General features: G+C 41.9%; 1 protein-coding gene across 1 annotated transcript in view; it reads right to left on the bottom strand.

Moving 5' to 3' along the window:
• The window catches only part of POPDC1 (popeye domain cAMP effector 1), a 50,310-nt gene that overhangs the window by 12,041 nt on the left and 14,952 nt on the right, over window positions 1-23,317 (bottom strand). Inside the window, 4 exon segments of the mRNA XM_085217580.1 lie at window positions 1,175-1,283; window positions 2,215-2,402; window positions 8,673-8,797; window positions 10,351-10,578. Coding sequence (XP_085073706.1) covers window positions 1,175-1,283; window positions 2,215-2,402; window positions 8,673-8,797; window positions 10,351-10,578 — 650 coding nt within the window.

Below are 23,317 nucleotides of genomic sequence, written 5' to 3'. Positions count from 1 at the left end.
TCCTGTGTTGATGGTGCTGCCAAGAACATTTGTGTCATAGCAAACTGCAAGCAAACCTCACAAGTGAAGGACGCACAAAGCACCAAGACTGCAATAGTTTTCCAGGCAGGCACAACGAGGGGTGTGAGTCTTTTCCCTTCAGCAGAACTGATTCACATTTAGTAATTAATGGAGAAATAGATGGTATCAAGAGGGGTACAGCACTGCCGGACACCTCGCTGCCATGAAATGAATATGTCCTGACAACTATCTCCCTTTGGCACTAAGCCTGCTGCTTGACTGGAACATGTTACATCAATCACTGATTTTAGATTCTGCCCTGCTCTTCCTCTCTCCTCCTTTGCCACAATATCAGCAGGGACGTATCCAGTCCAGCCACAGGCAGTCAATATGACACACGCAATTGAGGAAAAGTACTGAAATCACTGTTTACCTCTTGCTATATGAAAAAAAAAAAAAAAAAAACCCTCTCTAAGTAGTATCTTTACCACAAACTAGTGTATAATATACTCATTAACATTCTAGTATAATTACATCACTAGAGATATATACTCCTATTGTACCACCTCTAAAGATACATACTCTTGTTGTTCCTCTAGGAATATTTTAATTCTAAACAGTGCTACCTCTTTCAATTCATGCTGTTTTAACAACTTTCAAATGATTAGTTCCTGCATTTTTTAAATCTTTCATTTTAGTAATGAATTTAGTAATTACATTACACCATTATTAGTTTTCCTATTCTGTTTTTGAACTAGCAACGAGACTGCTCACATCATCACTTACCTCAGCAAAACTCTCACCTATAAATCAGTTGTCTCAAATAATCCTACAGCACAAAATAAGCTTGCAAACAGTAAAATGAAAGAGAACAACAAGAAAAGACAGACAGTAAACACCATCATAATACTGTTTTGCAGCATTTCATTTTAAAAGTTATTCCTGACGTGGTCCAGCATCAGACACCAGTATTAGAAAGCCAGCAAAATTACACAAACCAAACAGTTCAGTATTTCCTGAAATTATTTGGGGTTTATTGCTGTCAGTTTTGTTTATTTGTTTTCTCTGAGTTTGTGTGTTGTGTTTGGGTTTTGCTTTGTCTTGGTTATTATTATGATTATTTTTTTAATTGTCTCGTTAGTTCACATCCAGTGACATTTAAGCCAAAGCGTACCTGGAATTTTTCACCCCGGTTCATCTGAGTTGATCGAAATTCAGGTGAATCTATAAAGGCACAGGGGTAAATATTATGCAGAAAATGCCCTCGATAAGAAACCTTCATTCTGGAAATAAAAAAGTGTGAAACATCAATTCAGAACTACGGAGGTTGACTTATTTTATTAAAATTGAGTATGATTACTGACAATGGTAATGCAGAAGGCAACAGACTAAAGTATGTACATCTTCTGGAAATGGAGTCAACCTACTTTCTGCCTGAACATCCACCAAATCCAGATGTAAGGTTAACAGCCAATTCTGGTTGCCTGATGTGGTGTGCAGCCCCAAAACACAACTGTTAAAAAGGAAAAAAGGTCTGAAGCGTGATGCTCTAGATCCAAATCAGAATCAGGCTTCCTTTAGATAACTAGTTTCAGGAATGAGCTGCTAATGACTTTGAAGAAAAGTGATGAAACCTGACATCTGTACGGAGGCTGCTTAAAATTTTGGGCATAACTTAGCGAGAACCTCAAGATTACAGCCTGGACATGGTAATTTATTTTACCCTTTCTCATTTGGGTCTGCCAGCTAGGTCTGAGCAACGCACCTTCCCCTTTCTGTCTGCATGTACAAAGTGCAATGAACCAACTTCAACAGGTCTCTTGGTTTAAAGCCTAATGGATGGTTATTTTCTCCTTCCCTCATGCACAGTACTTTTTAAACCTTAAAACCTGAGACTGCACCGAGGAAAAATCTTAGACACCTAACACTAGAACGAACTTCTTGTTTGCTCTGGAAGACTCTTTGGTGTTATAAGAATGTAATCCCCATTAAAATCAATATGGCTGCACACACGCATGGAGGCACAATGTTTTTGCATTAAGAGACATCACAGCCATTTGAAGAGTACCAAAGATAGTATATGGATGTATACTATGTGGTGATAGACCATAACATGCAACAAATAGTAACATTTAAAAAATTAACACAAATATCCACCAACTTTCTCATGAATTCAACCACCACACAACTCATAAGAAGCTTTATAGCACCTACTTCCCCTTCAGTAGGATGCTTAGCCTGTCATCAACTGATGTTTTATCCTCTGCAGCATAAGCTTGACCTGCCTTCAAAGTCTGAATGTTGCAGAATTGCCCAGTTAATCTCTGGAATAGCTCTGGAGGCACATGGAGTGGTTCAAACATTCTCTTGTACAGGCTGCTGAGCTCCTTCTCTATCTTGATCTAGAATGCAAACACAAAAGACATCAATACAAAGAGACAGTCTAGCCAAGAAAGGGTAATACTACATGCATGCTTTAGCTGCTAAATCTGAGTAACATCTTTGTATTCCTTCTGTTTAGGCAAGAAAATAACTGGTAAATGTGACATCTATCTACAATGCTGCCTATGACTGGGTGACCAAAACCTTAGCTACAACTAGCAACTCCAGCAATCTGGTGCTTTAGGAACACACATTTCATATAAAAAGTATGGTAAAACAAGCACACGGAATCTTTTGAGACTTCTGATCTAGCAGTGAATAGAACTTGCACCAGATTTACACAGGAAAATAATGAGATTGCCTGTACTTCCCACACCATGCCCACAACTCATTTTGGCCATCTCTTGGGCTTTCCTGGGAATCTTTCATCCCTTACTTCTTGGCTTACCTGCAGCAGAAAAACAGGACTATGAATCCTATAAAACAAATCCATCATTACAACACATGTGTTGAGGTAGAAAAATACTACTACCAGCTGAACATCCCACATCTGGGAGCCCACCCAAATTCATGCAGCAGCAGTGAAGGAAAGGAAGCTGGCTGAAATGCCAAGCCTGGAGATCTTTCCTGAATGAAGGCAGCAGGGAATAGGACAGAATCCTGGCATTCCCTAAAGCAGAGGCTGCTTGAAGAAACAAATTAGAAATAAGCACCAGATTATGAAAAGATAACAAATAGAACAAAAAAAAAAAAAAAAGGAAAAGCAAGAAAGAAAAATGGTAGAAAAAGAAGAGAACAAGTTACCACTCCAACAAATGAGAATATTCCAAAGTTTAGAATTGGAATCTATTCTTCCAGATTATTTATTTAGATAATTTTTGTATTTCCATATTAAAAATAAGGGAGAATAAAGCAACACCGAAGTCCAGGAGTCAATTTTCAGCTCATGGTAGCAAACAGAGCAAACTGAGAAATTTCTGAGTATTCTATACTTGGAGTAGGATGCAGTCCAAAATGACCAAGAGTCTCTGGACTAAGGCTCACAATGAATTCAAACTCTGAAGTACACACAATTTCCTCCCCAGAAAACTATTTTAGGGCAAAAAAATATTAATCTTCAGCCCTAATAGTTTTATATTTCACATCAAAAACTCTCCCTGTTCTGGTAGAATTACATCTGAGTGCTGAACAGTGAATCAAGCATAATGAAAGTTTTTGGAAAATTCATGACATTTAACCTTTACTTACATCTAGAACAAATTGAGCTGAAGCAGAAGCTTTACAGATTTGTGGAACCATATTTGAAGGATACCACCATGGCCTCAGCTACTGGATGCCACCCATCTCACACATAGGCAACTGAACCCCATGGCAATTGCTTTGGAACTGACAAACACGTAGGCAGAGATGGTGGGTTCATCCCACAGAAACAGTATACAGTTACCTACTAAATTTCTACACAGGAAGAGATAAAGCTGCTTAGGTGACCTTGACATTACTACTTCATGACATCACAAAATGGTCTTTGCAGACTCCATTTTCCATAAAAGTTTAACAAAACAGTATCCCAAACCTGTAGACGTTACCTTCTACCCAAAAAATGATGCATAATGAAATAATGGTTATAACCCACTGAAATTTTTATACAGCCTTACTGCAAAACAGACAACAATACCTGTTTTCAAAGGCTTAAATTAAAAAACTCCTGCAGGAACTTCTGAAACTTTCTTTTCATTATACACAGCAAAACTTACTATTAACTTTGTGAACACTTACCACCCACAAATATTTTAAAATGTTCAGGTTTTGTTCACTTACTTTTTTGATCTGTTCATACATACGCTTCAATCAAATGTGACTTACTGTCTCCTCAAAACATTTCACTGGATTTATTTCATTACTTATTATTTTGTTACATGGATTCCCTTTTCCTATACTACCAAAGAATATACATGCCACAGAAAAGCTGCCAGGACAGTGAAAAGGATGACTGGAATACAACTGTTCACACAGTATTAGCAATAAAGTCAAAGAATCATAGAATGTCTCAGGTTGGAAGAGACTTCTTGAGATCATCCTGTCCAAGTCTCTGCTCAAGCAGGACCACCTTGAGCAACACCACCCAGTACCTTGTGCAAACTGTGAAGGATGGAGATTCAACCACCTCTCTGGGCAACCTGGACAAACGCTCTGCCACTTGCACAGTAGAAAGTGGTTCCTGGTGCTCAGATATTACCTCCCCTGTTTCATTTTGTGCCCATTAGCTCTTGCCCCCATACCAGGCTCCACTGAAAAGTGTCTGGCTCTGTCCTCGCTGGGAATCCATGTAACAAAATAAAAAAAACCTTCTTCTTCAATATATGTACACACTGATGAGATCTCTGAGTTTTCTCTTCTCCAGGCTGAGCAGTCCCAGCTCTCCCAGCCTCTCCTCATAGGCTGCAGTCTCTTCTTCATCATAGCCCTCTGCTGGACTCCTTCCATTATGCCCATGTATCTGATGCTGGTGACTGTCCTGAACTGTATTATTTCAAAGTACGTTCCACATACACATGACATTAGGCAATTTATTTTCCCCACAACCTTGAGGAACTCCCTCATTCTTAATAGACATATCAATTTAATTTGTACCTCTGTCTATCCATCACTGCAACTCAAAGAGAGACAAATTCCTTCCTCAGATGAACACAAGCAGCTCCCAAGACTCCCAAATCCAAAACAATGCATGCGGAGAGGATTTGGCCCTAGAATGCTGATCATTCCCTTAACTGAGTACACAATTCCAAATTGATGATCTTCCTCTAACATTTAACACTTACAAGAGGAAGAAGGCACACCTACTTTCCTAAAGATTGATCAGGTAGAGCAGTGGAGATACACTTCAGATAGTCTTGCTTGTAACAGACTATTCACCCTTCACGTGCATAGCTGACTGCTTCTCCAGTCATGCTCATGGGTCATATTCCAAATGAGCCATATGGGGAGGTGTGATGTTTTGTTCAGCAGTGGTTGAAATATTCTGGGATCCTGCCAAAGCTCCAAGTCAGAGCTCTGTACAGACACTGACTAGAATCCTTCAGCTTCCACTCAGACTAAAAAAGCCAAATCTGTAAAGCTCCAAGGAATCAAACCCACAGAAAAAATCTTCTAGTCAGAAAAGAAACTCACTGCATTTTGCATGCTCCATTTAATAAAATAAATATTTAACAACTGGAAATATTAATTATTCATTTTGTAATATCGCTAGCTTGTAATTATTCTTCCATTCTTTTCTTTCCTTAAAAATGTAATTTGTGAGGATGACTAAATAAAATTGATTTTGAGATGGGCAATAAAACAGAAGCAGAAAGAAAAAAAACTCATTCAAAATCAGTTCCTAATAATTTTCTTCCTTTTTAGGCATTTTCCAGCTTTCTGTAGAAAAACACTTAAACTGCCTTAGAGTTCACAGTAAATAGAATATGTCAAACAGCTAAAAAGATGTGTGACTATCACACATCACTTCAAGTAACCCTGTTGCTCATAGCCTGTAACAAAGTGATTCATACATTGTCTGGGATGCTACCCTGTTTCCATGCAATTTCCACCATTGTTTAAATTCACATAATTTACTAAGAACGCAGAGTTCCATTTCCAGAGATACTGACAAACCATAGCACCACACCTGCAGCGGTGGTAAGAGCACAAAATTCCTGAGAACCAGACCACAGATCCCAGTACAGTTTAGATAAGCATTAAGTTATTTCACTTCTTCCTTATACTGCTACAAGACAGCAAGGAAATACAATCAAACTACTACATAAACACAGGTTAGTAGTTGACAATAGCTGTACAGACTTATTCTCAAGCCAAAGGAGAGGGATGGCAGTATCACACCTCCCAGCAGCTGTTAGTAGGTGGGTTGAATTACACTGGACAACTAGCTTAAGCTGAATGTGTAACTTGTAGATAGAAAGAAACAAGGTGACTCCAACTCCTCATTCCTCTTTCATAAAGTAAACCTACTGCCTCAGAAGTAGAAACCACAAGTAATTATTTGTGCTCTTTGAAAGTGCTCTTAATTGTTAGACTCGAGTATTAGATGCTTCATTTAAGAGGCCTTCCATTTCTGGAATGAACTATGCAGTACTTCAGTATCAGAATGTGACAGAGACTACCTAAGAAAACAGCTGATGCCTACATAGAGCACCTCCCCATTACAAGTATTTGATACTCCTCCTACATTTTAACATTGCTGTTTCCTGCACGCTTCTGTCTTTAGAAAGTGGTTCAATATTGAATAAGATTGAAGGCACTAAAGATTTACTAAAGGCACAGGTGGTAATGGTTTCAAGATTTTAATTTGATCTCTATCCAAGATTATAGAGAATGTCAAGAGGTTGTCATTCATTCTTAAAGTCAACTGTACTGACATTTGTTTGAAGACGACTCTTCCGGCACTAATGTCACTCTCAGCAGAAGTGTTTACAAAGGCTTCATACAGAATATGATTCCAGCAAGATCCCTCATTTCATTCTCTAGATCTGGTCAAGACCCAGAGTATGGAACCGTGGGTAACAATGCCAACTGAGTGCTTAAGATTCACTACAAGTATTTTGGAAGTTGAGTGTGCACATCTACAAAGTTCACTGTTAAACAATCTCCACTGGACCCTCTAGAAGTTCCCTGCATTTTTTGTATTTTATTTTATTTTTTTAAACTGAGGAGCCCAGAACTGGACACAGTACTCCAGATGGACCTCATGTCACATTCTGCCCATATGGGAAAGGAAGGGGTGACCCCTCACCAGGGCAAAGTGGAGGGAGAGAAGAACCTTCCTCAACCTGCTAGCCACATCCTTTTAATGCATCCTAGGATATCACTGGCCCTCTTGGCCACAAGAGCACACTGCTAGTTCATGGTCAACCTGTTGTCCATTGGGACATCAGGTCCTTCTCTGCAGAGCTGCTTTCCAACAGTTAACCTGTCTTTTTAGCTCCTAACCCGTACTGATGCACGCAGTTATTCCTCCCCAGGTATGGGACTCTGGGCTTGCCTTTGCTGAATCTAGGTTTCCTCTCCAACTCTCCACCTTGATGTGGTAAAGAGATTATTTCCAGCAGTTCTGTTGTATCAAATGTTAAACACTTCTGGAAAGCATTCGATTTTAAGTAAAAGGTTATTCTGCTCAAAACCTGACAATCTGACACCACGTATTCCTGTAATCTTCATGTTACAAATCCATATGCCTTAGACTTTGCAGACCACAGAATGTAATACTAACACTTGGAACACTTAGCACTTCATTAAAATTTGAGTGGTATGTAATAGCAAATATTATATTACACGTTACCTAGTTTTGACATGCATATACCAGCAGAAGGTTGGGTTGCTCATCATTTTGCAGAGACAGAATGCAACTCTGGATGAATAATAAAAACAAAATACCTTTCTATTGGATATACATTTAGCTGAAGGCAGGGCAAAAGTATCCTCTGGTTTTGGTATGTATTTCAAATATATAATTAAGGTGCATTTGAAGGGAGGTATTTTAATGCACCCTTTTGAAGGCAACGAAGGGAGTTGCAAAATTCTCAGCCATGACTCTCAAAACTCAACGAATACAATAAATGAGCTAAAAGAATGCGTAAGATGAGGAAAGGGCAAGAAGATTCTACTTCGTTGTTTCCTTTTAAGAACAACAGCAGAATCTCATCTTTTATTTGCATTTTAAAAGAACATGACAGTAAAAACATGGATTAGCACACTTGTGTGCAAAGTGATGAGTATGAAGGTCATTCATAAATACTGAAGTAAGAGTCTATTTGGATGCTTCCAATTTACCAGTCTCCTTCCCATCACAGAGGCTGTTTACGACTTAAAAAAAAAAAAAAAAAAATCAGATAGGAAAGTTTTGTCCCTCCCAAATTCCTTAGTTTAATCAATTACAGTTCTAGAATGCTCAATTTTAAATATCTTAGTAAGACTTTTGTTTCAGGAGATCAGTGTGCATATACATTTACAAGAAGTAATTTTTTCCTTACTATCAGAAAAAAAAAAACAAAAAACAGCCAATAGTAACTTCTGAAGTCAAATCACTTTTCAAGAATATGGATTTCAAGAAAATATGTACTGAATGAGACTGACTAGCAGCATTCTAATGGCCTGGATCCTTACTGAAGTTGTTGGTTGACTTAATTCAGAACAACTCCTGCAGAATTCAGTGATAGGTTTGTCCAGCAAATATGGTCAAAACTTTCTTTTTCTTGCATCTTATTAGACTGCTTGTGCAATGTAGCTGATGTACGTACCGGTCTTCTTTTATATACTAGGTATATGAAGTGTAAAAGGTTGACCACCAAAAACACAGAATTCCAGATCATTATGTCCAAGGCACAACGGTAGAGTGTAGCCCAAATGATGAACAATGCACATCCTGTAAAAAATTAAAAAAGGAAATTCACTTTCACTGGCTAATAAACACATTCTCTTATAAAAATCATCAAGAGCTTGTCCACTGAGTGCAAATACACCCAAAAGTTTTACTATAGTTAGGCTCTGTGAATCAGTGCATGAGAAATGACTACCATGCCATCAAGAGGCACTGGGTCTGCAGTCCTGCCATACAAGGCTACAATACTGAACCAACAAGAATTCAGGAAGGGAATGGGGACTGCAGAAAGGTGCAGCCCACGACGGCCTTTACTAAAAAAATCACATAGAAAAAGCAGCTTACAAAACTTGATTAGTGCATTAATTAGACAAACAATGGCCTAGAAACAAATGTTCATTATCCGCATCAGAGACATTTACGTCTAACTAGGGAGCTGTACACTCCTGAAGTCGTGCACAGATATTTTTGAAAATGAAAGGGAAGCTGCATCATCTCTGTATTTTGACAAAGTCACAGCAGAAACTAGCATCCTCTGGTGTGACATCAAAGAGAAATTTTCAAATGCTTATTCTTTTTCAGTTACTTTGTTTTGAATAATGACAATTGTTTTACAAGATAAGGCATGCTTAATGATCAGGGATGTTATTTTTAGCCTACAAAGACAGTACTTAACTGATGATAGGTTATGCATCAGTGAGCCCCCTGCAGATAAATGTGAAACAACTGGCCAAATTCAGCCATATCCAATAGAGATGGATGTAGACAGATATATTTTCCCTTAATCTTCATGCAGAAGAAAAGGGATCAGATATGTAATTAAGTTTCCTTTTCCTGTCTTTCCCTGAAGGTAATGCTGAATATGAACTCAGTATTCTGTATGGGTGTCTGGCCAGGCAGCACGTACATATGGATCAGAAAAATCAACATGTGATGGCTCTTGATCAGCTGCTAGATTAAAGTAGGAAGAAATGAGGACACTAAGCCTGGAGGAGTGACACTGTGGAGTCACTCCACAATGGAGTGACACAGCAGAGGACAAATATCCATAGGGACCAGATCTTCTGCTGCCCACAGATTAACTTTGCTTCCAGTTGCCATCTCGTCGTAACAGATTTTTATTCTGTATCTGTTCAAAATACAAGAAAACCTATGGTTCAAAGCTCTCCAAAGAAAACCTTACTTATTATAGATGATTTATTAGGCCAGAGCGTCAGTCAATGCATAGTCCCAGCATTTACTTGAAGCCTAAAAGGTAAGGTCTTTAAGATATAAGGATTTCACTGCAATTTGGAATTCAATTAATTTTAAGCAGCTAGAGAAATTTAAAGTAAATGCAGCACACTTGTTTTTAAGTCAACATCTAGGTAGTTTTGAAGTTGTAAACTGCATCTCTGTGAAATTTTGAGATAAATAACCATACTGGAAAATATCTGTCCAGGTCAGAATGGTCTTTACCTTCAGCAAAAACAACTTCAGCAGAACACAGAGTACATGGATACATTATGGAATTTCACTCTGACCTGGAGATGCCCCTGTAATACTCCCCTGTTTCTGCCACAGGCAAGGTGCAAACTTCTCCATAAGAAGTCACCTACCTATGGAGAGCAAACCTCGCAGAAAAATCATATGAAGGTTCAGAGTCGTTGGAATAACCAGGCCAGCTGCAAAACAAATATTTGCCACATGGAAAACAAGATGATGGATCTCCTTCCAGTTTTCACAAGCAGTCTCATTGAAAGGCACAGAAGTGGCATTTTTTAAGTCTGGAATAATGCCTAGTGGAGTGAGTGGGCTGATTGCTGTAGTATCCATCTTGAAGAATCCTACAAAGAGAAGACAGAAAAAAACAACCAAAACAAACACAGTAAACTGAAACATTCATGGAAAAATGCTTTTGAAGGGCAACCTAGACCTAAACAGTTCAGTAACTTTACTCTCTCTTTTTCACCTAAGTGTTAAGCTTCAAGAATGGTCTACTTCAAATTTTGGAAGCCATGCATAAACAACATTGTTTGAACACTAGCTACTATAACTCACATTGCTCAGTGAAACATGCAGGGTATTCCTCCATGTCCTACACAAATAAAAATCACCTTTTTAGTCTCCAATTTACTGAATGGCTCCAAGATCACAAAGCCAATAGATCACAAGGGGAAATTAACCTGCATAAGACTTCAGAGCAAAAAAGGGTTTTTCAGTGTAAGGTTACCTTAAAACACACAGAGCTCTTCTTCTAAACAAGGACTGGTAGTTCCTAGGGGAGGAACAATGCTGTTTCCTTGATATTTAAGAAAAAAAAAAAAAAAAAAAAAAAAAAAAGAAAGAGCCTTAACACATCTGGCTCTCCTGCAGGATCATTTGGGGTCTCCTAAGCAACATATTATTTAGCATTAATTAACCAGAGAATGCAAAAAACAAACAAGACACTCAGGCTGGTGAGTTATGACGAAGTCCTCCAGGGAAACCACTTCATCTGCCTATAAGCAACCTTGCAGGACTCTGCAGAACTCCAGAGGAAAATAAGAGAATTAAAAAATAACATGACTCCTAAATTAAAAATATATAGGCTTTTTTTTGTTTGTTTGCTTTTGCACTAAGAACCTCTTCAACACTTAATGTTGCTTCAGTGCCATCCATACTCCAACTTCCCCCAGTCAACTTGTGTGCAAGACTTAAGCAAGTTAGGCAATGTCTCAAAATTAAGTCTCTTCACCCCCTTTTTAAAGCAGTGGGGAGAAAGATACCAGGAAGGAAAATTCGACCATCTCATAGCTGTTACAGCTGTCAGTTGCTCAGAGCGTGTCACAGATAAGGCATGCTACAGAACACACAGAGACATTTTGCAGGATCAAACACTGCAAGCACATGGTGTACACTGTCCCTGCACTGAAATGGTTCTCAAGGAAAAAAGTATCTAATTCTTACAAAACAAAACCAACAATCAAAAAAACACCATAGTTCTCTGTCTTGCTCCAATTTATAGGAGGGAAATGAGCTTCTTTTAATATCTGTATACCCGGCATGAGATTAAGAAACAACGGTTCAAGTGTTGGTCTGACCAGTTTATTATAAATCTTAATTAGGGAGATGGGGAAAGGGAGGACGGACACTTATTATGAATTAGGGTAATGGAGAAGGGAAGGAGGGCAATAGAAAAGATAGGAAAGAAGAAACAAGGAGTCTTTGTGGGCAGCAAGAGGGAGATAGTGACCACCATGGATCCAGCATGGTTGGTAGTTCAGTCACTGATCTTCAGTAGTGGTGGGTCGTCAGGCATTGTTCTTCTGTTGGTGACAAGGATGGCAACAACAACGGTGACCATGGCGATGATGGCCCCTTTTCAGTGCTTTCAAAGCGGTCGACTCAGCTGCCTTTGGAGTGACAGCTCAAATCCAAAGTGGTGCAGTCAGCTCTCCTTGGAGTGGCAGCTTCTGGCTCTGGGATCTCAGCAGAAACTCCTTTGTTCCCACCTTCGGGGCCTTGCCAGCAGATAAGAGGGAGCAGGGATGCCCACTTGCACCCTGTTTGTCACAGGACACGATGGTATCATTCCCCAATTTTCCCATACCAAGCTGGAGCTATTTAGTCACAGGCCAGATCTTCTGCCTGTAAACACTCCTGAGCACTCTCTTCCGAAGGCAAGCAGCTCTGGAGGAAGGGGCTTTCAAATGTTCCCAAAGTGATGTCGATTGTCACACGGTAGCACCCATCACTTGCCTCCTCAACAAATCAGAGTCTTATCACAAAATACCTCAGGAAGCAAGCTTTGAGCCAAAAAAAAAAACAAAGAAGGATTCTCACATTCTCTTATTTCTGTTCTTAAGAGCTCGTTCTCCTCCCCTGATTCCTGCATCAGTCACTCACAAAGGCCTGAACATGCTTTACGCTGAGTTGCTACCAATCATCAGGATGTAACATTTTACAGTGCATACAAGAGAACAGAGGATGCCCTGCTCTCCTAAGGCTTGCTTGGAACACCTCGCACATTTGAAGACTCATGGCCCATGACATTCATTCTGCTCTTGCAAATCACAGGTTCCAGTGTCATGATCCAGCCTGGGGATCAAGATAAGGTTCTTCACCAGAGGGTGGTCAGATACTGGCACAGGATGCTCATGGCAGTGGTCATGGCCTCAATCTGCCAGTCTCAAGGAGCATCTGGGCAACGCCCTCAGTCGGTCTGATTTTTGGATGGTCCTGCATAGAGCCAGCAGTTGGACTCAATGGCTTCTTCTGGGTCCCTTCCTACTTGGGATATTCTATAATTCCATGGTCATAAAGCAGCACAACAGAAGGGTTTCTCTAGCATGCACTGACCAAGCTAATGGACATCTTTGTCAGTAGAGCATCCACAGCTGTAACAAGGGGATGTTCAGTGCTTCTGAGCATCTGCACCACCTATTTAGCTGCCTAAATTACAACCTGGGAAGCTAAATCTAGACACGTCTATCTTCTATAAGCTAACATCTTGAAGTCTTCATATGATTACATTTGATACTGATTACATTTGACCCTAGCCATACTGGAAAGAGCTGGGAAGTTGACTGCCCTAAAAGTGTTACCCACAATTAATGTCAGGACGTCAAAAGTGAGAACTCTGATTTTTAGATCCAGTTCTTTAGTCTTCACCTCCAACATCATGTTGCAGCATGAGCTAAAAACCTGCTTTAGAAGAGCAGAATCAGCCCTGAACAACTTCGACGTAGGGTTATTTCCCCTGAGAAACTGTCCTGGTACAGCACTGGACTCTGTGTTAATATCAAAGATGAAAGTACAATGCCAAACCACAGTGGAGAAAAGGGTGGAAGTAGTATCAACTGAAACATAAGTGTTGTAGCACAGTTTCGTAGTACAAGATAATTAAAAGAATACTTTTTAATTACCAAATAATTTTTCTTTCGTATAGGTTTAGATATACTGACTGATGGCTCAAGCCAGCTGGCTAACCTGAGAAAAAAGGAACAGCTTAACACTGAACAAACTCAGTGCTACTGCAATACTAAATCTATCAGAAATTAGCACAGCTAGCAGGAAAGTCTAACCAATTTTTCTTACGTGCATGACACTTGTGAAGAGTTACAGTAACACATTTTCAGAACTGAAGACTCCAGCTGAGTTCGCTGTCGCATTTTCCTGTGCTCAGAACATCTTTATACATGGCCAGACTTTCGAAATCCATTCTCAAAGGTCCCCAAAACCTCAGATGCCTTCCAAAAGGGATTTGGAGAAGCTGTGCAGGAGGCTTGCCGACTTGATACGGGACGCACGGAGCAGCCAGCTCTCACCGTGCACTTCCTAGAGGACACTCGTTCGAGGCACCATTTTCCTTTTCATAACGAAGTAGGTGCGAATGGAAAAGCGCTATAAGAAATGCTTCCTTTCCATATGCTCTTTAGGGCAAGTTCACTTCGGTTAAACGTCGGCAACTACAGAAATTACTCTTCCCCTGCACCTTAATCCCGCCAAACTTCGCCGCATTTTCACTCTGCGCAGCGAACAAGAACGCACACCTGCGAGGAGCGCCTCCCGCGGGCTCACAGCCACGGCAGCCCGATGCCAGCACCGCACCGCACCGCACCGCAGCCGCGCTGCCCGCCCTGGGCTGACACCGCCCGTAGAGGCACGGCACGGCCCCGCCGGATGCGGCCGCAGCTGCCGCCTGTAGCCCCGCTTTCTACCAACGCCTCCAAGCTTTGTTTTAGCCCAAAGCGCGCGTGCACCGAAACGAATAACGAAGCAAGGAACTGGTTCCTTGGGCCGCTTTTAAGATTAACGAACCAAGCAGCCCGCCCTGGGACAGGCGCCGCACCTCACCCCGCTTCTACCGCGGCACCGCGCTGTCCCGAGCCCAGTTCCACCGCCCCCGGCCCCTCACCTGTCCCCGTGCCCCCTGCCGGGCGCCCTCGGCAAAGTTTCCCGGACGAATGGACGGCACGGACCCCCGCTCCTCGCGGCTCCCGGTGCTGGCAGCCCCCGCCCGGCCCCGCGTCCCGCCGCGGCCCCCCGCCGCCTCTGTGACTAAAATAGGCAGCAGCCGCCGGCGGGCTGCGGGAGGCGCCAGCCCGGGGCCGGCAGCGAGCAGTCGTAGCGCGCAGGCGCCTCCCGCCCGCCCCGGGGGGCTGCGGGGCTATACGGCCGGGCAGCGGGGTTCGCCTCGGGGGAGGAGGGTGTGTGGACCCGCGGCGCGAAGCGGTGTTTTGATGCCTGATGCCCGCGGGACGACGGGGAGAGGGGTGCCCGTGTTCCCTGTGGGGCGAGCCCTGAGCTCAGGCAGCGCGCCTGGCTTTTGGGTGGTTAAAATTAGAAGCACTGAATTCCCCCCTAAAGAAGCGGCAAGCAACGTTTCCCCTACATGGTGAACCAAGGAATCAACAATGGCCTTTGTAAAACCTCGCCTCGACTTGGCACCTGGCTAGGCTGCTGTGTCACCCGCAGGGCTTTACAGAAACGCCAGAAGCACAAGCCCTGCAAGCCCCTACAGGCCACAGGTGCCGTGCTTACCCCCGGGGTGCTGAGAGACCCCTCACACTCCCACATAGCACTCCCAAACTGCTGGCATGCACCATCCTGCCATGGGGACACACTCGCAGTCTGTGGCAGCCTGAGAGTAGAGCTGTTTGTCCAAAATGCATTATGAATTGTGAAGGACTTCACCGGGGTTGTGCTTCCTTTTGTGAAGATGTGAGGAGGTGGGTTCACCTGCTGTCGATGCCAATACAGCACAACTTCACTGAATCTCGCAAACATAAATTAACCTGACAGGAGCCAGACATGAAAACTGTTTGCTCTACGTTTATTTATGAAGGGGCTGACTCCACACAGCCAGATCAATGTTAGAGAACCGTGGTGATGCATGTTGTTCGCAGAGCTGTTTGTAAGTGCAGATTTTCCCTCCATTGTGTTTCTGTTTTCGCTATCTAAGCCTTGGCAGTTCCTGTACTTTCATCAGTTAGTTATTTCCCAGAGTCACGGCCCACCACAGAAAATGTCAGCAAGGCTGCAGGTCGCCTCATTTTTCCCCTTAGAATTACAGAATCATTATAGTTGGAAAAGACCACTAAGATCATTTAGTCCAGCCATCAGCCCATCTCCACCATGCCCACTGACCATCTCTCAGTGCCATATCTACCCTTTTCTTGAACACCTCCCAAGACAGTGACTCACCACCTCCATGGGCAGCCTGTGCCATGCCTCACCACTCTTTCTGAGACAAAATTTTTCCAAATGTCTCTACTGCTGTGCTCTGTGCTCCTCACAGCCTAACTCTTGGTGCTGGGCCCTGCTTAGCACTGAGGGGCAGCAAGAGGCTGCGCTGAGCAGCTGCCACATAGCTCTCCTCGTCACTTTGCAAGTGCTCTTCTCTTCCCAGTGGGCGCCATTGATTCCATGGCCTTTTTTAGGCAAAGTTTTTACTGAAGAGGGAACAACAGCTTTGTGTACCTCGCTGCTGTATCCTGGGTCCCAGATGTGCCAGGCTGATGTGGTTATTTTGAGACAATGGCAAGTTCTATGAAATGCTTCCATTTATAGCTTCAGGAAGTTTCCTCAGCATCTGCAAGCCGAAAGATGCCTTCTCTCTACCAGTCTTTTAAATCACAGCATCACAGATTTGTTGAGGCTGCTGGGACCTCTAGGCCTATCCGACCCAACCCCTGCTCCAGCAGGGACACCCACAGCAGGGTGCCCAGGCCCACATCCAGACGGCCTCTGAAGATCTCAGGGTGGAGACTTCACAGACTCTGGGCAGCCTCTGCCAGTGCTCCATCACCTGCATGGCACAGCAGTGCTGCCTGGTGCTCAGAGGGATTTCTGTAGATACACACAGAACTCACAGGCACAATTTCTGTGGGCCTGCTGTGCTGGCTAAATCACGTAATGACAGAAGAAAAAAAAAAATAGGGACCTGCTATAAATCCCCCCCACATGTCACAAGGCTGGGTCACTGCACACCTGTTGCCACTGCCCGTTAAGGGCAGTGTGGGGAGCTCAGCCCAAAGGAGTCCTCTTGTTTCTGAAGATCAAGGGATGGAGGGGGGGGGGAGGTGCTGGTATATTTTTTATTACTATTGGTAATTACAATTTTATTTCCATACAAAAAAAAAAAAAAAAAAAAAGTACTAGGTGAAAAATGTTTAACATTTTTGTCCAGAAGGGCAGGCAGAACTCCAAAAAGTAATAATAACAATAATAAAAAATATTAAATAGTCATGGAAGGAGGAAAAAAGAGGAATTGGAGGGGAGACAGTAGATAAGCTCACAGCACAACTTAAACAAGTGGCAGGAAAAGCATGTAGGATTTGAGAGTGAAAACACTGCACACTCTGCGGGGGAAGAAAAGGTAAACAGATGAGCTCAGAAGAACTGGGGGTGGGCACGAGGCAGCTTTCTTTAAGTTAGATTTCTCTTTGCAAAACAAAAACCAACACAAAGAGAGGAGGACAAAAGTAGGAACAAAATCAATAATCCACTGAAGGAAAAGATCACTCATACCTGGGAAGAAAGTAAGCTGAAATAAATGCTAGGAATGACGTATCAAGAGTGAAAAACAAAGCAGGAACGCACAAGTTCAGTCCAAATGCACAGAACAGGTTGCTGTAGCCCAAATGTCATGCAGGAATTTTTGATGCATTTGCTCAGAGTAATCGTAAACCTGGAGATTGTAAACACCCAATTTTTCGACTGCATTAGCTGCTTCCTCAGCCATGACAGTACAGTCAGCAGCTGCAGAGGAGGGGCTGCCCCACATCAACTGAGCTCCTCTGCTGCACTGGTGTATGGATCCAGAAGCTGGATCTCAGTCCTGCAGTTTATAAACAGCTGCAGAAACATGTCCCTATCTGACACCACTGCAGCTTGCTGCTGTCTGAGCAATTTTTGAAAGCAAAGGCAAACACAGAGTTACATACGGTTCTCTGATTTCAGTGAATAGATAAGACCACTCTTCTGAGTAATGTTTATTGTACTTCCTTGTTCTGTAAAGAAAAAGCAATAAACCAACTTCTATTGTATAGGGTTAAAAACAGGGATACATACTGCAGTAGACAGATATTTATGTGATTATTACTTTTGCATGTAATATTGGCTTAAGTACACATGCTGCTGTATAAGGAACTAAAACCAAAAAGCAGTATAAAAATATTGCAGATCTGATTTCAGAACATCCATATGTAGTTTCTTCACGCTAGTAACTACTCATTAATTCTTTAAAGTATGGACATACGTACTGAAAGAACACAGTGTGCTTTGCAAAGACTATTGAGACCCAGTAAACATCAGAGCATGGAGCTGTACGGCTGTCAAGAAGTGCTCTCATTCACTTCACATGGGAGAGCTGCTTACAGAAGTCATCTGGGAGAGCCTTATCTTTCTGCCAACAAAAATGGGACACTTTTGCCTCATATTCAAAATATATTTTTTTCGTAAGCTAAATCTCATAGTAAAATAGAGCATCTGCTACAACTACAAATTTTAAAGCTTTTAACATTAATTTACATGAACCAATCATAGTACAGACTTCAAGCCGAGCAGCTATTTCATACCAATTGCTGACACCCATACTCGTATATCCTACCAGACGTGGACTGGATTACTTCACTTTTTTTAGGGGATAAGTCATTCTGCATTTACCACAGTGTACGAGAATGCTCATGGGCAGACATGAGGAGTACATAATGGGCTATAAGGCCACACCACAGCTCACCTGCCCACATCCTGCTCATAGAGCTCCAGTAGCCCAAACTCAGTACTAGGTATCTGGATTCTCCTGTATGCTTCTTACTGTTTACTAACGCCTACAGAACCATGGAACCAGGCAGGCCTTTGCCTGCCCACTCCCTTCTCAATGGTGGGCACTCAGATGTGTCTTTTCAGAGCACTGACTTGCACTGCTTACAGCAGGAAGCTGGAGGATGCGATGGTGCTGCCCACTTCCATGCAGTCATGCAGGTGGCACTTAGAGCACTTAGCCATGAAATGAGATTTCTGGCTTCAGCATCTTACTCTGATTAAGGGACCTTTACACATTTCTCCTGAAAAACCACCACATCCTCCAGGTGTTTGGGTGAGAATTACTGGTGGATACAGTGAAAACTTAAGAGATTCATGGCTAAAATAGTTATATACCAGCATTATTTTATGGTGCTTGTTTTATTTATATAACATCAGTGTCTTATTCTCAATCATCTGCAATATACTTATCTGAAAACCCTGCTGATATGGGGAAATATTGATATCCCCACAATACATCAAGGATCCCTTTAATTAGGAGCTCTGGTGGATGGGACAATGTCTGGGAATCCACAGCAGAATAGCTCCTATAAGGTTCTTCTGCTCCCAGGAGGTTTTGGGAACACCCCACCTTCTCCCTAGTTGATGGCAATGTCTAACAGCACTTGTGGCTTGCAGAATGATAACCTGGGTGAAAACTCTTTGCTGCAGAGCCACCTGCAAAGCTACTCCCTCAGTGGAGGGTTTGCCAGCTGTCATGGTAGATGTGGCCCCGAATCCTGCAGACCTGTCCCCATGCAGTGCTCCCTGCAGTTCCATCTGGTCCCCAGGCTGGCAGGAGCAGCTGGCTGCTCACAGGATGTGCTGCTGGTGCCTCACTCTTACACTGTAGTGAAGACATACAGAGCTCTACCTGCACACCTTGATGCACTGGGAGGTATTTCCATGCTGAGCTCAGTCAACACTTTTGCCTCATACAGAACACAAGATGCAGACCATAAACAGTGAAATATGAAGTGAGATAGCAAACTTCTTCAGCACCTCTATGTTCTGACTGATTAATAATCTGGATTATTAAGAGCTATTTGTTTACTCACTTCATTGTTTGAACACATAATATGCTCAAAACTGTAATCCAGGTCATTAATACCAGAGCATTCAAGCACTGCTCACCACCTTTGTCATTTTTCAGCCATTTACTTCTGACAACTTCAACTCCACATCTGCTGACACACAGAAATTTACTGGAAAGGTAATGTGATTTGGACAAACAGAAAAAAAAAATAAATGGATAAATAGGAAACTTGAACTTTCAGTACTTGAAGGGAGGATATAAACAGGAGGGGGGATGGCTGTTTATGAGGGTAGATAGTGATAGGACAAGGGGGAATGGTTTTAAACTGAGATAGGGGAGGTTTAGGTTAGATATTAGGAGGAGGTTTTTCACGCAGAGGGTGGTGACACACTGGAACAGGTGGCCCAAGGAGGTTGTGGATGCCCCATCCCTGGAGGCATTTAAGGCCAGGCTGGATGTGGCTCTGGGCAGCCTGGTCTGGTAGTTGGAGACCCTGCACACAGCAGGGGGTTGAAACTCGATGATGATTGTGGTCTTTTTCAACCCAGGGCATTCTATGATTCTATGATTAATGTAAGACCAACATGTATTTTCAAGAGAGATTAACAAACAAGCTTAACGTAAGACCAGTATGTATTTTCAAGAGAGATTAACAAACAAGCTTAATAAGGTATTTACCTTTTTGTATTATAAAAAATGTCAATAATGCATAACATTTTGGGGCAGACAAATATGCACTCTGTTATTAGAGAGAAAAAGAAAAATATTTAATCTGTTAATGTGGATTCAGCAAATAGATGTTCATTTCCTTTTGTCCATTCAAACAGTTCACTTCTATTTAATTAGCTTATGGATTCTTTTAATTTTTAACAGATGTTTTGCAAGACCTGTTTATGTGAGTACTGTGTTGTATTTTAATTTTCCATGTATATGGAGTCAAAATATATATTTATCATTTGCAATAATTGAATACTCAGCACTTTTTTTTTTTTCTGGAAATGTTTCATCAACATATTATTTAATTATTGCAAGCTTATGCCTTTTTAGAGGTCTGATGAAACAGCGACTTCACCCAAGCTTGTAACCAGCTTTCCTACTTTTATCCTAGCAGAGGTCATACAGAGGTGTATAGTTTGAAACAATTATTTGCATTACTGAGTTTCCTTTGATCACTCTACCATGTCTGCAAGGCAATTAATTCTTGAGAATTTAGGACTGGGCTGGCCTTCCTCAGCCTTCAGTCCAGCTTCTGCTATCACAGGCAATCACATCAAATATTATTTTTCACTAAGCACATTCAATGTACCTCGCATAGTATATTAATTATAAAGGTACTCAGAGGTACATTCTTTTCTGGCATTGTGTTGTTTCGAGTACTGCATGCTAGAGTGAAAAGCATCCCTCAGAATACGTTCCCTGAGCTTACACTACTGCTCGTTAAGCAAGTAGCACCCAATGAACTGCAGGATCAGTCTCAGGGTCAGTCTTATGGTTCTTAAAGGCATTTATCAGATGTGCATTTCTCTCACTGTGGCTGACCAGCCACTGGGGCTGCCAGATAGAGAAGATCTGTTTTGAAGATCTCATACTAACAATCAACAAGCTCTCTTCTGGATAAGACCTCTATAAAGCTGAGTGGAACACTTTTTAATTTTATTTTTGGCTCTTCAGACTGTCCTCAGCTATGTAGTTTTTTGGCACGTGCACTAATAAGAAATTTGAACCCTTCTGCAGGCTGGAAGGTTGATTCCAGCATGACGTTCAATATCCTAAAAATTCTGGACTGTGATCAGATGCAGGTGAATAGGCAAGCAACCACGTGCACCAGAATCGGCTGCTCTTACCTGTAAACACATAGAAATGTAGACATTTCTAGGTTCCGCAGAAGATTATGGAACTGTTCAAAACATAAAACGTGAGTACAGGAAAGTCTGCTGAGCAAGAAGAGGATTCATGATAGCGTATTCAGTTCACAAAGTAGCATTAAGGCAATTATCCTTTCACTTAAACCAATTATTAAGGAGCTCAATCCCCTCCCTAAAGCTATTCCTGAGTAATAACATAGGCACAACCAGGTAATAACGCACAAGGCAGAGCTTCATCATGCTCCAAATGTTCACTAACCTATAAATTAAGACTGGGCACATACGACATCACAAAAGATTGTATTATTTCACTGACATCAGTATGAGTACTTCTTTACTTAGGGTAAATTATGCAATTCTCCAAAAATATAATCTTATGAATCACATAAGAGAGTATTCTACAGTGTATTTTAGGAGCACTGTCAAGATTCAAAAAACAGGGGTGGAGAAAGCTTGGTTTCTCACTTCCAGTCCTTTTGTGTGTACGTATTTTATTGTAGATATATGCCCTGAATTCTACAGTGAAAATGTTCTGCTAGTCATGACTCATGCTAAAAAACGGGAAATGATTTTTAGAAGGTGACTCAAAGCCCCCAAAGCACCCTACCAAAAGCCAAACAAGAACATTTATTCAGATATTCAGATATTGACTCAGCCATATCCTAGTAGAGATTACTGACAGCAACCAATTCAACCAAAGCATCACAAATGGCTGTGGTTGGAAAGATGACTGACACTGGAGCACACGCTAGTCACAAAGAAGAGAAAAATACTCAAGTATGTCATGGAGCACCCCCCGCCACTGCAGAACAGGTCTCTCTCTAAGCAGTATGCTATAGATTAAACAGAATGTATACACTTGAAACAGAAATGGCTGGATATGATTCCTTGGTCTTATTTTAAAGATGATCATGCTGGCCCTATTTAAGGCAAGTTTTCTATTAGATACGTATGGGACAATTCCATATATTTAAGAATACTGAGAAGAGCAGTAAGCTTTGTATTACGCCTTAGCCTAGAACCCCATCTTTTTATGTTTCTAGACTATAATCTTTTTATGTTTGTGGACTGTTACATATAAAAAGGTGAGTATAAACTTCACTTTGGTCCAACACATTTTATACCAAGAGAAATTGATAAATTTGGGGAATTTCGCCAGAAAGGGAAGTCAGGGGGCTACTTCAAATCATCAAAAAAAAGAATGTGAAAGCCCCTCAGCACACAGAGTGGCAACCAGCAAGATCCTGGTAGATCTACAGAGTTATGACATGACTCTGTATGCACGGTATGACATGAGAACACCTGCTGCTACAGACAGAGCCAAGATGCTGAGCACAGCGTTGGAGAGATCATTCTGAGTCAAACCACACAGCCTGCTGCCTCATCCCTTCACTGTCACCTAATGAGCAGTGTCCAACCAGGGATTGCAGCCATGCCCCTGATGTGTTCCCAGGCTCTGGCACTTGGTGCCTTCGTTATTTCCTGAGCCGGCCTTCAACAGCTGTTGGTGAATTCTCCTCTCACATTTTAACAATCCTCTTTTCACCAAGGAAACGACAGCGGTTTTACAGTAACAAACACAGAATACATAATGTGCAGGATTGTTAGCAAGATTTAGGGATTATTGCATTACATGCTCTGCTATTTATGCCTGGCAGATTTCTCTCTCTGAGGAAGGGGCCTAAAGCTAAAAGGAGAATGTGGACAGCATTCTTATACACTGAAGACCATGCAAACAGATGCTGTTTCAGACCCCTTCTACCAGATTTGTTACATACACACTGCCCGATTACTTTCCAAGCACAGGGTTGCAGCGTTATTCTAAGCCCTCCAGCCCTCAGGAACTGAACTCAAACACGTACCTGCACATACACAGATATACAGCAGTTGTCCTAC

Source organism: Meleagris gallopavo, chromosome 2 (genome assembly GCF_905368555.1).
Source record: "Meleagris gallopavo chromosome 2, MGAL_WU_HG_1.1, whole genome shotgun sequence".
In the NCBI taxonomy this organism is placed as follows: Eukaryota; Metazoa; Chordata; class Aves; order Galliformes; family Phasianidae; genus Meleagris; species Meleagris gallopavo.
Note: the sequence above shows the minus strand (reverse complement) of the source record. Positions and strands in the feature narration are given on the sequence as shown.